At 36.7% G+C, this 16,632-nt stretch overlaps 2 protein-coding genes across 8 annotated transcripts in view; one reads left to right on the top strand and one right to left on the bottom strand.

Moving 5' to 3' along the window:
- Positions 1 to 5,332, top strand: part of APPL2 (adaptor protein, phosphotyrosine interacting with PH domain and leucine zipper 2) — a 51,854-nt gene extending 46,522 nt beyond the window's left edge. The window contains exons 18-21 of one of the 2 annotated variants that reach the window (XM_087449007.1): positions 1,643 to 1,679; positions 1,890 to 2,030; positions 2,799 to 2,846; positions 4,039 to 4,181. In XM_087449007.1, the coding sequence (XP_087305133.1) occupies positions 1,643 to 1,679; positions 1,890 to 2,030; positions 2,799 to 2,846; positions 4,039 to 4,113 (301 nt within the window). In that variant the 3' untranslated portion in view covers positions 4,114 to 4,181. The other variant, XM_004418055.3, reaches the window with a different exon arrangement.
- The window catches only part of WASHC4 (WASH complex subunit 4), a 70,066-nt gene that overhangs the window by 4,542 nt on the left and 48,892 nt on the right, over positions 1 to 16,632 (bottom strand). For 3 of the 6 annotated variants that reach the window (XR_015556368.1, XM_087449004.1, XM_087449003.1), the window contains exons 30-33: positions 14,551 to 14,647; positions 13,789 to 13,985; positions 13,366 to 13,465; positions 11,336 to 11,411 (exon numbers count right to left, since the gene is read on the bottom strand). Coding sequence is in view for 5 of the 6 variants with exons in the window: in XM_087449004.1 (XP_087305130.1) it covers positions 11,344 to 11,411; positions 13,366 to 13,465; positions 13,789 to 13,985; positions 14,551 to 14,647 (462 nt within the window). In the remaining variant the exon portion in view is untranslated. Of the gene's footprint in view, positions 1 to 9,123; positions 11,412 to 13,365; positions 13,466 to 13,788; positions 13,986 to 14,550; positions 14,648 to 16,632 lie in introns of those variants that run through there. The other 3 variants (XM_004418053.3, XM_087449006.1, XM_087449005.1) reach the window with 2 other exon arrangements.

Consider the following 16,632-nt stretch of genomic DNA (forward strand, 5'->3'; position numbering starts at 1 on the left):
CCTTTTGAGATGATGAAGATATTCTGTCACTAGATAGTGGTGACAGTTGTACAATGTTGTGAATGTACTAAATGTCAGTAATGATCAATTTTATGTTAGGTGTATTTCACCACAGTACACACACACACACTCCTACACACCCATAGTGGAATTCGTAGGTTTTGAGACTATTTAGAAGTCACACAGAAAATCAGATCTTAAGAGGCAAATCCAGGTTATCTGATTTAGACAGCAGACTTTTAAAAATTACTCACAAAATATGATATGCATGTTTTAAGTTTTCATATATAGAAAATTTTTACAAAACAAAAAAATTATCCCAACTTGAGGGAAACTGATGTATCTTTTAAAAATCATTAAATTCATACCCACTATTAATAGGGATATAAATAAAAATAACATTTATTTAGCTTTGTAGTTAACTTAAAAGTCCATACACATCTCCTCATTGTCTTAACCATCTCTTTGAAGTGGCGTTTCTTATCCGTTTTACCGACGAAGCAGTTGAGAGAAGTCAGGGTGAGTTACACATAACAAGATCATAAAGTGAGTAGCCAGGTTAGAATTCAGTCTTGAGCCCTCGGATTATAAATCCCATGCTTTAGTAAGTATAATTGCACGTATTTCAAATTGTAACCATATTTTTAGGTAGCAGCTTTATTGAGATGTAACTTACATATGATACAATTCACCCATTTAAAGTGTTTTTAATATATTCAGAGTTGTGTAACCATCACTACAAACAGTTTTAGAAGATTTTCATCACCCCCCCTCCCCAAGAAAACCCATACCCATTAGCAGTCATTCCCTTTTTCCTTGCAACCCACCCAGCCCTAGGCAGCCACTAACCACTAATTTTGCTGTCTCTACAGATTAGCCTATTCTGGACATTTAATATAAATGGAATTATAATTTTTTTTTTTTTTACAGAGAATAGATTTTTTCCTTTCATCTATGAAACTTACAGCAAATCTATAATAATTTACATAAAATACCAGGTGTTAGAAAGTAGACATTTATATCTAAGATAGCAACAAATTCTCTAATGTAGTTTATTTCCCCAGGTACATCGTGATTATTAGATGATGCTTAAAATATTGTTAAAGAATATATCTAGAATACCTTCTTAAAGTTAAAGAATACTCCTCCTGCACCCAAACTGATATAGTTTTGTTAAAATCCCTTCACTATGCTCCCACCCCTACCCCATATTTAAAAGAAAAAAAATTTGCTAAACTCAGAAGAATCAGTTGACCTCGCACTTCAGGAAAACAGTAGTCAATAAATGTTTGTTGAGAAGGCGGCTGTACAGAATAGGATCCATCCGTATGATACAGCACAACTATTGAGAATTATAATGCTGCCTTTCTGGATTAGCACTAAAATATTGTGAAATTAGTTCTCTAGTTGCTATAATCTTCCATTAAAGATACCCTGAGCTTTAACTACACAGGTTCAACAAAGGCAGAAACCATGGCACGTCCTCCCTTTGGATGGTCACATGGAGTTCTCGCCTCAGTGAGGCCTTATATTTTCATATTTGGAGGGTATTTGTGTGACTTCATTCTGAACTTCCACAAACTCTTCTAAGAGTATAAGTTTAGCCAACATTTGTGACATAATGAATCTCTTCAAATTTCAGGTTGATAGATCCCCAGACTCAAGTAACAAGGGCCAACGTAAGTACACTCGTGCATGCTATTTTAGTGATTCCTCCTTAATTCACCTTTGTAGCCACCTTAAACGCCAAGTAAGCACTTTATAAATTTTATTTGCCATGATTTGGTAACTAATAGTGCACTTTTTCCTTTTTCCATGGGGAATGACTTTGTCTGATTTTTAATTCCAGTTTGTTGTGTGATATTCAGTCTATTCCTATTTTTTCCCAGTTTGAACTTACCAGTGTCACCCAGTTTGCTGCTCATCAAGAAAACAAGAGACTGGTTGGTTTTGTGGTCCGCATGCCCGAATCCACAGGCGGAGAGTCCCTGAGCACATACGTTTTTGAAAGCAACTCAGAAGGCGAAAAGGTCTTGCTATTTTTTTCATCTTAAGATTCCATAATATCTGAGTCCAAACGAAGGTATTTAAAGGAGTTTTTTACACCATCCCCCTGGAATTTAGTTGACTATTCTGCATGTCCCCATCAAGGAGTTTAGATAATACCACCTCTTGGGAAGGCCCCACTGAAAGAAAACTGACTGGAGTAAAATTTCCCTGTCAACCAGAATAGATCAGAAGAACTTTAATGGTGAGATATAATTGTTTAGTAGAGATATCAGGAAACATTAAAAGCAGTTCCCCTCAGATTTATTCTTTTTAAAAAAATTAAAGCAAAAGTTACAATGGAGAAAATCTAGTCTCAGAGAGTAAACCATCTGAGGTGATCATTTCGTATGAAAAGCTTGGACAGCATTCACTACCTAGAATTAATCAAAATTAATCAACCCTTCTTTCAGAAAGTACCTGTTTGCCACTGTGTGTATGAACATGTAGTGGCTAAATATAGTTGAGAGAAAGGAAAAAAGTATCCTGTTAAGAATTTTAAACACTGGAGTAAGTTCAGTTTTCACTCACCTGGATATCTTTTATGACACACAAACTGGCAACAGGAGACCTGGACAGATGGATGCTAATGTTCAGAGCCCCATGTGATGAGTCTTCTACAGCCAGGTCCCCTGTCCCCATGTTGATGTGAGCAGACAGTGACCTCACTGTACTTCCACAGTCACATTTTTCCTAAAATTCTTTATCCCTTTTCTACCTTTGCCAAACACTACTTTTCTTGTCTTTTGCAGATATGTTATGCTATTAATTTGGGAAAAGAAATCATTGAGGTTCAGAAGGTAAGATGCATTTCAGTGCTGGTTCAACGACTACTCAAAAGATATCTATACACTTACTAAGATTTCTCTCGAAAAGAGAAATGATGCTCCCTAGGCAGTGTGGCCAAGTTTAGGATTTCCTTTCAAGCATTCTAGCCGCCAGACAGTTTTGATCAGCTAGTTCCAGTCACTGCTTCTTAATAACTGTCTCTGTGCAGCTCCTACTTGATCAATTCTTTGCCTGCTGTTGCTGTTGGCTACGTTTCCTTTCTTTCAGTCTAACATGGTACAAACTTAAGTATCTCCCATGTGCTCTAAGGCCTTGCTCCTCAGAGTGGTTCCAGGCCCAGCAGCAGTGACAGACGTCACCTGGAAACTTACTAGAAGTGAAGACTCGCAGACCTCCGTCTTACAGCAGCTTACAATCTTTCATTCACTGAACACATTTTTGAGAGCCAACTTTATATAAGAAAAACTCTGGGGAGAAAAAAGAAAAAGAAAAACCCTGGGGTTATAGCAGTGAGCAAGACAGACATAGTTCCTGCCCCAAGGGGCTTCTAGTTCAACACTGTCCAGTAGAACTTTCTGTAGTAATGGAAATGATCTATGTCTGCACTGTTTAACATGCAGATTGAATGTGGCTAGTGACTGAGGAACTGGATTTTTAAATTTTATTTAATTTCATTTTAATCTAAATGTAACATGTAGCTAGTGGGTTCCATATTAGTGCAGTTCTAGTCTGTCGGAGAGGGCAGGAGGACCAAGGACTAAGACAGACATACATGAAATAATGGCAGGCAGTGAGGATACAGATCAGGACCTGGCAAACTTTTTCTGTGAAGGGCCAGAAAGTAAACCTTTTAGGCTTACCATCTCTGTTGCAACTACTCAAACTCTGGTGTTATAACACAAAAGCAGCCATAGACATTACATATACTGTGTGTAAATGAACGGGCATGGGTGTGTTCCAATAAAACTATTTACAGAAACAAGTCGTGAGCCAAATGGCCATAGTTTGCCAACTCTTGGTATAGACTGAGAGAGAGAAAAGAAAGGAGTTTAAAGACATAGAAGACAAAGGCGTTGTGAAGGAAGTTCCTCTCTGGACTCTTTCTGGGAAGATGATTATGATTTGGCTATGTAAAATGATAGTTTGGCTGAGGAAAACCTTGGCCTAGATAACAGAAGAAGTAATGCAATTGAGTTTTTTCAGGGAAACAAGGAGACCCACCTGAAGACACACAGAGACAAAGAGTCAGAAGGAATGAAGCTAGATTACAGAATATAATGAAAGCCACGCCAAAGGGGTTTTAAGTGCATTTTAAGCGTTTTCTTTTCTCCTTAAACTCCCATAACTTTCAGGATCCAGAAGCACTGGCTCAATTAATGCTCTCCATACCACTAACCAATGATGGAAAATATGTCCTATTAAACGATCAACCAGATGACACTGACGGAAGTGCAAGTGAAAATAGAGGCGCGGAATCTGAAGCATAACTTTCTTGCCCCTTTGGGGTTGGAGCACCCAGGAGGAGAGCTACCTCCTTAAGGGTTTTCAACTTCTCTGACATGCAGGCACACGACCTGGTTTCAGAATGCTGACAGTCGCTTGTGGAATGTACCCTCCATGCCTTGATACTGAGACTTGGGAGGGAAACAGTAAGAAATTGACAACATTCCTACCCATCTACAAATGTTATTTTAGGTGCTTTGTGGTAAGTCCTTCTCTTAGATTGCATTGTTCAGCATTCAGAATGAAAATTATGAAAAAATGCATTGTTCACTTTATTTGAATGTCATCTCTTCAGTGTCCAGTATCCTTTTTTAAAAATGGCAAAAGCCTAGATTTATAATTTGATAAACACTAAATATTTCCTATTAATATAATCTATTTTTGTATTTTACTTAAGCTTTAAGTGCCTGTCATTCTGAAAATTGTGTATTTATAATCAAGGTTATTTCATAACTGGACCTACTAGCATTAATTTGTGCAGTAGGTGATGAGCCCAGCTTTGAGGCTTGAGCACTAGCAGAAATGCAGGTCTAGTTTTGATAAGTGTTCCAGACATCATGCAATAAAAAGACTAGCAGAGGAATACCACAAAAGATGTTTAATTTTATGTTGGAATCTTAATGAACCAGCATTCATAAGTTCACGGTCCTCTGGATAATACTGTTTTTAGTGGGGGATCACCATGGATGGGGGCAACTCTACCAACTCCTGTTTCTCTGAGCCAGACCCTCCTCAAGGAAGGGACCAATTTTAAAACTCACTTGAAGCACAGCTGGTCACAGGGCTTGGTATAAAGTTCCTATTTCCACCCTGGCACATCTGGTTCTTGGCATCCCAGCCCACTCCACCATCCCGTTCTACCCATGGAATAAGTATAATGATCTTGAATTGGTACAGTATGTTTAATTACAACCGAGTTCAACACAGTATCATTGTCTTTGTAATAAATTAACCTAGCAAAATGCTAGCAAATAAAAACTATCATTCTGTTTCTTTTGCTTTCTGTGGTTATTTTCTAGAACATCCTTAAAGTCAGTTATGTTGCCTTAACAGTTAATTTCCAAAACACTAGGGCATAATGAAATCACAGCAGAGGATATACTATCAAAAAATACCTCTATTCAGCATGAGTTGAATGATGTGATCTCAATGCCAAGTTTTTAAAAGGGCTTGCTTTTAAAATGGTGAATTAATAAAACAACTTTTGCAACCCTAAATTAGGTTACTGTAATAGGGTCCATGTGAGGAATCCACTCTATAATAGGTATACCATCAGAGACATAGTGAGCTGTTCTAAGCCAGTATGAGACTGTGCACCATAAAATTACTATTTGAATGTTAACTAGTGCCTTAGAAATTTATATATCATTAGATCAGTAAGTTCTCTGACAGTCTGTAGGAGCCACAGTCCCCTGCATTTCTTTTTCTTGCTTACAATTGTTGAGGGTGGGAGTGGAAGAATCTCAAGTCATGAACAATATTGTTGGAAACTGAAATCAATTTTTTTTTAAATTAAAAATGTTATTAAGAATCTATGGCTTAACTAAGCCACAAAGCATGCAAATCATAAAAACAAACGACTGAAAACCAACACACTGAAACTAACTTCAAAAAAACACGAGAGGATGAAAACACAAAATTAACTGAGCATATTAGCAAGCACACATGACCAACAAAAAATTAGTATCCAGAATATATAAAATGTTCCCACAATTAGTAAGAAAAAGATAAATTGAAAAAAAATAGAAAAAGTCATGAAGACATTTCACCAACTAAAAAATAAAAAGAGCTCTTAAACAGAAATATATTCAATCTTGTATAATAATCAAGGAAAAGCAAATTAAAACCACACCGAGATATGTATTCACCAGACTGTTGGTAGGGATGGAGTGAAGAATCGGGTCCACTGCTAGGAGGGGGAACAGTCTGGCCTCTGTCTAGTGAACTTGCGAGTGCACCTGTCCCTACCACCTAGCAGAGTCACTTGTGAATTCCCACACCCAGGGGAAACTCAACACACATACCCAGAGACATGCACAGTAACGATTATAGCAGCACTGTTCACAGTATCCCAAATTTGGAAATATCCCAAGTGTCATCAACAGATAAAATACCTGTGTATTCACGTACCAAAGTAATACTAGAGAAGTAAAACTAAACTATAGCTATATACATCAACATGAATGAATTTCAAAAGTACTGAATTAAGTCATACAAGCATACAGTAAGAGTCCATTTATATTAACTTTAAAAAACATGCAAAACAATATCATAGCATTATAAAAATACAGATAGGTTCTAACACTAGAGAAAAGGAATGGTTACCACCAAAATTCTGCATCATGGTTTCCTCTGGGGTGGAAAAGGGAGCTGAGGTCTGAGGAGGAACGATGGGAGCATCTAAGGCAGTGGGAATAGGCTCTTCACCGACATGGTGGCTACCCAAGTCTTCTATTTTTATTCTCTAAGTAGTACATACATATCTATACCATTTTGCATGTTACATATTTTTAAATAAAATAATTTTTAAATTTAGAAACAGTGGGTGATTTGCCCTTTCACTCAACTTACTGAAATGTGTATTAATACGTATGAAAGCACTCTGAAAAGTTAACCAGTGCCATCTGAATGAAAGGTGGGAGGGTGGTAAATAGGACCTTATTAGCCAGCTCTCCTCACCAATTTTCATTTCCAAGCATTGTCTTTCGTTGTTTAGCCACCTGTCAGACTACCTTCTTGCGAGAAGAGCAGGACCTGTCTTACATTGTCTACACCTAGCTGAGCCATTTAAAAAGGAATAGTGTTTTGTGGGGTTTTTTTTTGGTGAGGAAGATTAGCTCTGAGCTAACATCTGTTGCCAGTCCTCTTTTTGCTGAGTAAGATTGGCCCTGAGCTAATATCTGTGCCCATCTTTCTCTACTTTATGTGGGATGCCTGCCACAGCATGGCTTGATAAGCAGGGTGTAGGTCCACACCCAGGACTCGAACCCGCAAACCCCAGGCCACCAAAGCGGAGTGTGCGAACCTAACCACTACGCCACTGGGCAGGCCCCACGAATAGTTTTTATGAGACCCCCCCCCTCAGAGTCCAAATACAGGCTATCTTCAAAGTTTTCCACGCTAACAGTTATATGCCGAGTACATTTCTGCCCCTGAGAGTAATCATAAGAGCTAATATTTATAGCAGTTACTGTTTCTTAATACATAAAGTGCTTTACACAAATTAATCCTCAAACAATCTATGAACTATATACTGTTATGCCATTTTATGCCTGAGGAAATGAAGCACAGAAAGGCTGGCAACCTGTTAAGCAGCAAATCAGGATTCAAATCACAGTCCGGCCCCAGCGTCTGTGCTTCTAACCATTATGTGCTATATGTAAAGCACATAGAGAAAACCAGAGACAAAGCAGTTTCCATATGCTTCTCGCAGTACATTAACCTTTGAAGATCATTCGGATATTCAGTAATTATATCAACTTAAAGTGCATCTTTAATGCCTTGTTACCGTTTGTGTAGATTCTGAAATGACTAAATAATAATCTGATAGGTGCTTCTGGGTATAAAAGCGTTAACTTTTTTCCCCTCTCTTTAATGATAATGAGGCCAATACTAAAGAATGTTTCACTACACACATCTTACATACATTAGAGAATGTACAGTCCTTGGGCCAGCCCCGTGGCTTAGCGGTTAGGTGCGTGCGCTCCGCTGCTGGCGGCCCGGGTTCGGATCCCGGGCACGCACCGACGCACTGCTTCTCCGGCCATGCTGAGGCCGCGTCCCACATACAGCAACTAGAAGGATGTGCAGCTATGACATACAACTACTGGGGCTTTGGGGGGAAAAAATAAATAAATAAAATCTTTAAAAAAAAAAAAATGTACAGTCCTTCAAGATGATCCCAGAATTACAACATCAGATCTGCAATGATTGGAAGATAGATACATTTCATCTCCTTTCCTGACTGTCTCTCCACTGTTGGGAACAACTGGAGCTATCAGGTAAACCAGGTGGTAAAGAAAAGCCAAATAGTAAAAATAGAGGAAAACATCCATATACTTGCCCAAATCGACTTTTTATATACTATATATAAGAACTTTTTGTGTAAACTAAATTCTAACTTTGCCATCACCATCTCTGAGTTCACTGCATAGTCTTATGACTTCACTTAATCTCTACAGATTTCCACTTCTTCTGGATGCCTTTTTTTAACTGAAATCTTGGAAAACCTGTTAAACTGTTCCTAACATCTAAAAAAACTATAGCATTAAAACTTCCTTAAGAAAAAGAATACCATCAGTTCTGAAACTTCTGCAACTTCAGCTGAAAAAAAGAACTAAAATTACTTAAATTGGTTAAAGTCTACCTTTTACATTTAACCAACCCAGCCTAAATGAATAACATGATGATGAATGTGATGGTATTCTCTCATCTTTCCCACACTTAAAGTTTCACTACCTCAGGAAAAAAGGAACAGCACTCAGACTTGACCAAGAACAGTTTCTCCAGTGTAGCAGTTAAAAGGCTCATGCCTCTTGTTTTCAGTGTAATATTTAAAAGGCTCTCATTTATTATTATTATTGTTTCAGTTCAACACATGTTTGCAAATGGCCCTACAGTTATTTCTAACATTAAACACTTGAAATTTTTTGCCTATGTGCATGCAAGTATTTTTTTTAAATAAATTCCGTATATTTTGTTAGATTAAAGGGGACTCCAAAAAGGTTAAGGTTAAGAACTACTGGTTTAAGACATTCCATTTTGAATATAAACATACAGGGGAAGTAAATTTTTGAAATTATATTTATTAATGTTTTATTATACATATTGTATAATATGTATATTAAACATTTAATATACATTAAGATGCAGGAGGGGGAAGCCCCACTCAAGTGAGGTAACAAGCTTGCCATCATTTACAAAATTTAATTAGAACTGACAATGTTATGGTTAGTCCTTATTTCCTGAGAATTTGTACATTAAGTTTTCTGTGAATTTACAACAAATGCTCACACTAATTTTAAATTACAGTATGAAAAAAATGAAAATATTAACATTAATATGTTAGCAAGGAAAACCATCATCCAAATGTGTATATTAACTTAGGTGTGAAACACTCAAGCCCTGTTGCTCTGCACTTTAATAGCATTTAAATATGCTTAATCTTTTCAGAGATTTTATTTCAAATATATGAACTTACTATAATTTATCCAAGTGACATTTCGAACTAAGGGCGAAATAATAATCTGTCACTTTCTTCTCAATTGTAGGTATCCAGGAAGTCAGCATGTGAATGCTTACCTAGTATTGATAAAATAATTAATTGATGTGTGGGGATAACAAACAGAGACATCTGATTCTCTTCTAATTATAATTCTATCCCTATTAAAGGAGATGATTTTAGGGAAGTCAGAGAAGAGAAACAGAAAAAACAATACTGTTGCTAGGAAATGGTGACGAATTTGATACGATCAAATGAAAGATCATTAATATAAACATTTATAATAATGAAAATATAAATTAATAATTATGCAGCATGCTTTAGGGCCAATTCTACAGTTATGAAATGCCTTTAATCCATCCACTGTCCATAATTCTCTAAGTCATGTTTACATAATAAACAAAAAACATTTCCTACCTATTCTGTTTTTTCTGATTTTTAACAGTAAAAGTGTTTTATCTTGGGCTGGGAAAGTTACCCTCACCCTAACCAATGATACAGACAGGGCATTGTACACCTGTTGCAAAAGCTGGAAATCAAACAACGATGTTAGCATTATTTGCAGGATTTCCCCAAAGAAATGCATAAAAGGTGAGTGCAATGGAAAAATCAAGTATTTCCCAAAATGATATATTACATGCAAAGTTTTAAAACTTCTTGTTTTCATTGTAAAAGTATCACTGTCTTATATTAAAAGTTTATAGGCCGTGATTAACCATTTAACTATTAACTGACAATCTTTACAAAAATAAAGCTAGCAGCTTGCTGGGAACTAAATTTACTCAAAATCTTTCTGTACTTTTTAAATCCGTAAATAATTTATTAGCACTTTATTCTCACAGTGGTAATTTTTTAAAAGCCTGCACAGTGCTTAATCAGATGTCTTAGATTATACTTGGTTTAAAGAAAAAGTCTGCCCAAACCATCACCAAGATTTCAATTCAACCTAATGTAGAAGAAACCTGAGTTTGGATGTAGAAATAGGAATTCATTCAATTTTCTTTGATATCATACATAGTGCCTTCAACCAAAAACGAAGCTTCAAGCAGGACTCTATGGCTTTATCTGAATTTTCTTTCATCTTGAGTATGAAGTACATCTTAAGTTTAAAGCAACTGTTGGAGGTTAAATGTTCTCAAAGCAATGTAAACTAGTTATAAAATGTCTCACTAAAGACATCAGCAGCTCTTGTGACTCACATGAAATTAATGAATCAGTTTATACTGTACATAGAGGGTACACAACACACTTGTGCCTCACCTCTAGTATCAAAACCATCTTCATATATTCCTTTTATAAGAATATTGATACATATGCCTCATGAATTTCAGGCTCAAATCCTTTTGTTTAAACATGTATTTACTGGCTGTACATAGTATACGCATTGAACTTCCAAAGACTAAGACAAATATAGATCAAAGACCTATGCAAATACAATTATAAACATTCATGTAGATTACAAGAGATCTGAGGTGGCAGTTTGGGAATTTGGATTGGCCCTTTTATAACTTAACTTCACTTAAATAACTGTTCCTAGGCACATCTTATAGCCTCAAGTCCAGGCAAAAATCCAATTTTAAAATCTCATTCTCAACCTTTGAAAAGTAATGCCTTTGGAAGAATGGACTTAACTTTTAGAGCACTGCCTTAAAGAGCTGCAACATCTAAATATTTTCCAGAGATGTGGCCCAGGAAACACTTCATCATTAGCTTACTGACATTGCACTGGCAATAGTAGTGACACAATTCTGATGATTTCACAGGGGCAACGCATACCATCGATATCATTTGACAACAGGATCTGCAGACACAGCGCTGTCGGACAGGCCTCCACTGCTTGTTTTAGTCTCTTCTGAAAGCAGGAGTGAAAATAACAATGGACATATTTATGTTCATTTAAAAAAAATGAATTAAGTAAATAAAAATTGAGAAGAGCTGTATTGCTAAATTTCAAATTAAGAAAATGCTGCATCTACCAAATATTTCTCTAAGATCACAAATTACATCGTTTAATTTTTTAAAAATTTAGGCTAAATATCGCAAATGTAATGTTGTGACTGGTTCTTGACTGGTGTAGACTTGTGAGAGATCAGAACTGCATCTGGGGTGGGGTTTCACAGTGCATGTTTGAAGGCATTCTCCCCCTAGGCCAGTTCCCCCTCTAGATTTCTATGTTACCGATAGAAACATGGTTGCAAATTCACATATAAAATTATCCATAATAACTTCCCATTTGTATTTATAATTTATTTTGAAAAGCAGCTTTTTATTATGATTGTGATGAAATGAATTCCTGGCTTTTTGTGGAAAATGTCACATGCACATCTTTCATTAACAGAGAAAAACTATTTGACTAATGTATCTAGTAACTTTGACTACCTCTCTGAGCAAACTTAAGCTAAAAGAGAGTCCTAAAACAGAAGAACCTAGGCATGTGGGTGAATATACATCAACCAGAACCCTAGAGAGTTCCTTAAGTACAACAGTCCAAAGCAAGGAGCTCTGAAAGGTGCTATCTTTTGTCTTAATGCTGTAGGCCTTAAAGTAAATACCCGATCCACATGCAGAGTATTCCCAAGCCCCTGGGCTGGAGACAAGGTTCTGGCATCACGAAATGCCTGAGCAGAACCTAAGCAATAACTTGAGTTTCTTCACAATTTAGATTATGTCAACTCAGATTCTTCCAAATGGCTTTGCTAACTAAATATTATCATAGCCTTGAAAATGAACTCAAACATAATATATACATATTTTCATTTAATAAATACTGAGTATCTTCCTGGCAACAGTCTGAAATCATATTCCAAGTACACAATTATTACTTTCTCAGTCTAGATTCCAAAAATGCCTGTATATGCTCCTAACTAATAAGTAACATTTAATTGATACAACATTATCAGGGAATAAGGTAGCTGATACAAGTGGTCTACCCAAATGAATCACCTCTATTCACGTGTAAAAAAAATAGTATTTTAAAATTTAACTGACAAAATAAGATTAATTTTTGTTTTACGAAATGTAAGTTTTATGTCTTGATTTGTAAAATACAAGTCAGAAAAAAGAAAAAGGAGCAAACATGAAAAGTGTCAACTTAGTTGCTATCCCAAGCAGAGAGGAAAACCTAAGTTACATAATTTCCATGACAGAAAAAAGGAAACATCCATTCTTCAGGGAAGACAACTGTTCCTAAATTTCTCAAATCTGAGAGAAATATATCATGGAGGTCCTTAAGCATGAGACACTGAGCAATTTACACACAACACAATGGACAGAATCCTTTCCTTAATGACTCAAGTCCATGCACATCATGATCAGTTATTATGCCTCCATTGCACTCTGATTCTCCAAGGCGTGGCCATGAAGACAGCAGGAGGCTGTTGCCTATGACATTTAAATAGCCCCTACTTTTTTACGCCTCCTTAATCACCTGTCCCATCTCATTCAACGGTTTAGTCATCAGCAGCTCTGCCTTCAGCAATATTTAGTGTTCCTCCTCTCATCTGTTCCTGCTTATCTGATATAGGTTGGAGGGTGAAAGAAAAAAACTCAACTTGTTAAATTTTATTTAAATTAGGAAGATGAAACTGAATAAAGAGTTACCCCAGAATGAAATGCATAAACTATGTAAATTTATTTTCTGTTTCACAAATACTCCACATAGGCTTTACTTCTTTAAGAAATCATTTCTAGACCTGTATTATTTTTCAAGAGGAAAAGGAAGCTGCAAGTCTGACCAGATAAAATGAGGCATTTGTGCCTGCTGCTCAAGATTTATTGCTCTTTCCAAATTTAAGCCACCCACTGACCTTCTTTCTCTTTCTTTTCTTGGTTTTCTTCTGCTGCAGTCTTGTCAGCTCTGAAGAAAATTCTTGCACTGCTCAGTGAGAAATAGAGCAATTCAAATTCCTAAGTAAATTAAAAAATTTGAAATATACGATGAAAATATTATAGCAAAATATCAAAATTATCATATTTAATGTCTCTTTTTCATTATTTCTAAAAAGCTCTAATGGAAATCATAAAGCAGAAACTGAACCAAGTAATCCGTCCATTTTTAACATCTGAGTCAAGGGGCTTCCAAACGCCATTCATTTGAACAGATGCTCTCATTACCACTATTCATCTCACTTGCTAAAATGGGGGTTTCCATACAATTTATGTTTCTTCAGATATCAAGAAGTAATGGATATCAAAAGCCAATGCAGATTTAACTGTTACTATCCTCTAACCTGGAGACAGACATCCAGTCGCTTCTGAGTGAGATTCATGGTTTGCAGTAGTTTTTCATCTTGACTAGCTGAATGCACATTCTGTTGCTTAGCAACTGCTCTGATCTCCTTCAGGTACTTCTCTCTAACAGACTGGAACCAGTGAAGTGAGTCAAATTCCTGGTACTGATCCAGAAGCTTTAGAATGTAAGCCACACCTGCAGTCATCAGCAAAACCAAAGCTCAATTATGAGTACAGAAGTTGTCTTCTACTCCACCAATAACTCTTAACATTAAGCTAACCATTTTTAATTAATCCTCTTTCAAATTTATATTTTACAGCATAAAAGATGCGGAAGTATAAAGAACTAAAAACAAGCTAGTTAAGAAGAAGAAAAAAATAACACAGCTATGAAAATCACCTGGAGGTAACACAGGCTGTAAGGGTGAGGACAAACCTCCACTGCTGAAAAACAGCAACTGAGGAAGCTACAGCGAAGTTAAATACAGATGCTAAAACCGTAAAACGGCAACAAAAACAAAGCCTGAATATTAGGGCCAACTAGACTAAGTGATCAGCAACACCAGGGGGGCATGAATGAGAGTTATAAATGATGGAAAACAAGTATTATCAATCGGAAGACCCAGCTTAAAAACAGTAAACAGTGCTCGTGAGAAACAAATCTACAAAGACTGCATAGACCTCTTCTCAAGCAGATGTTTCTAAAAATCCATTATAAGGTGAACATAAAATCAATGGTAAAACAATTCCATTAAGCTTACCCATGGCAAAGCCATCATCAGTAAAAGCAGCTCCAATTTTATTTTTTTTATTCAATTTCTCCTTGCAACTAATGGAATGCTCTACAAAGTTGAGGGTCTAAAAAGATATAACAACATATTAGAGAAACAACTGTGCTAAAAAATCTTCAGAATTTAGTTTCTAAAACAGATATTTCAAAAATTATAAATAGGAGCTCTTCTAGGTTCCTCTCCTTTTGATTTGAAACATCTGTGTCATATAAATAGCCTCTTGGTGAGGTCACAATCTGTACCTCTTTTTTTTTTTTTTTTTTTGGTGAGGAAGAATGGCCCTGAGCTAACATCCGTGCCAATCTTCCTCTATTTTTTGTATGTGGGATGCCACCACAGCATGGCTTGATGAGTGGTGTGTAGGTCCGCACCCGGGATCTGAACCCCCAAACCACGGGCCGCCTAAGCAGAGTGTGTGAACTTAACCACTACACCACCGGGCCGGCCCTGTACAAGTACCTCTTAATGGGTCTTCTTTCCAAGTCCTTTAAATATGAGCACTCCCTCAATCACCACTTAACCCAAGCACAATGCCTTGTATATAGTTCATTATGAAATATTATGCATACTTTACCATGAGGACACTGAGGCTTGAGGTTTAGTAACCTGCCTAAAGTCATACTCTAAGTGAAAGCTGGAGTCAGAAAAGTAGGCCTGCTACTTTTTTACTTTAAGCATAAGCGCTCTTAAGCATGGCAGTCCTTACTTCTGCCCACCCAATTCACTCTAAAATACTATTTATCATATTCTTGGTTAAAAAGGATTAGTAGTCATTTGGATAAAGGAATTGCCAAAAAAATCACACCCCTAAAAATTCAGCTCCTCCAAACTACTTTAATCATATCATTATTCAACAAAGGTTTACTGAAGCTTACTATACACCAGGCATTATTAAGTAATTACAATAAAAACACAAATACCATCAGAGAGTTCACACTCCAGGGCAGCATTCTCAGCAGTGACAGAAATGCTGTGTACCTGTACTGTCCAATATGGCCACTGGCCACAGACAGCCACTGAGCACTTGAAATGTGGCTAGTAAAACTCAGGAACTGGATTTTTATTTTATAAAATTTTAATTAATTTAAATTTAAGTAGCCACTTGTGGCTACATATGGACAGCAGAGCCCTAGAGGGGTACAAAGAGACCTGTTTAAAAGTAATTATGATACAGTGTGATAAGTACTATAATACTACACTGGAAACAAAATGTCAAGTTTCACTTTACTGCCTGTAAAACTTACTTGGCAATTAATCACATATTTGTGAAATCTTTATCAACTGTTATTTAAATCTTTTTTAGATATTTCATTTATGTTTGTCTTTTTTCTGGAATTAGATCATAAACTCAAGCACGAGAATAGTGTCCTATACTCCTCTGAAGTGCTCTTAATCCATCTTGTTTTCTCCATCAACTGAATTCTGACAGCTGCCCTGCAAAACTCCTCTTCCCCAAATTCACAAATGGCTCCCCATTGCTGTTTACTATGGTTTGAGTACACCGCCCTTCAAATCAAAGAAATACGGTGAGAACTCACCCTAAGTTAACAACACTCTTATGAAAGTATAATGAAGACAGACGCACCTCCAGTTTGACCCTATCTTAAGATGAAAAGATAATGCTTATGAGATGAATATGGACATTTTGCTACATCATAGTTATGACATTATTATGATGGAGCATTAACAATAAATGTATAAAAAAACAGTAGAAAAGAAAATTCATGAAGAAAAAAGCTGTCCATAGACTATCAGCTTCAATGGACAATAACGGTTACAATATGTAAAAAGATATGTGTTAACAATTCAGGCAGCAATATGACAAGTTGTTACTCTTCTTTTTGTGAGGAAGATGAGCCCTGAGCTAACATCCGCTGCAAATCCTCCTCTTTTTGCTGAGGAAGACTGGCCCTGGGCTAACATCTGTGTCCATCTTCCTCTACTTTACATGGGATGCCGCCGCCACAGCATGGCTTGACAAGCGGTGCATCAGTGCACGCCCAGGATCCATACCTGTGAACCCTGGGCCGCAAAAGTGGAGCGCGCGAACTC

Source organism: Ceratotherium simum, chromosome 25 (genome assembly GCF_057802395.1).
Source record: "Ceratotherium simum simum isolate JZ-2026a chromosome 25, ASM5780239v1, whole genome shotgun sequence".
Taxonomy (NCBI): Eukaryota; Metazoa; Chordata; class Mammalia; order Perissodactyla; family Rhinocerotidae; genus Ceratotherium; species Ceratotherium simum.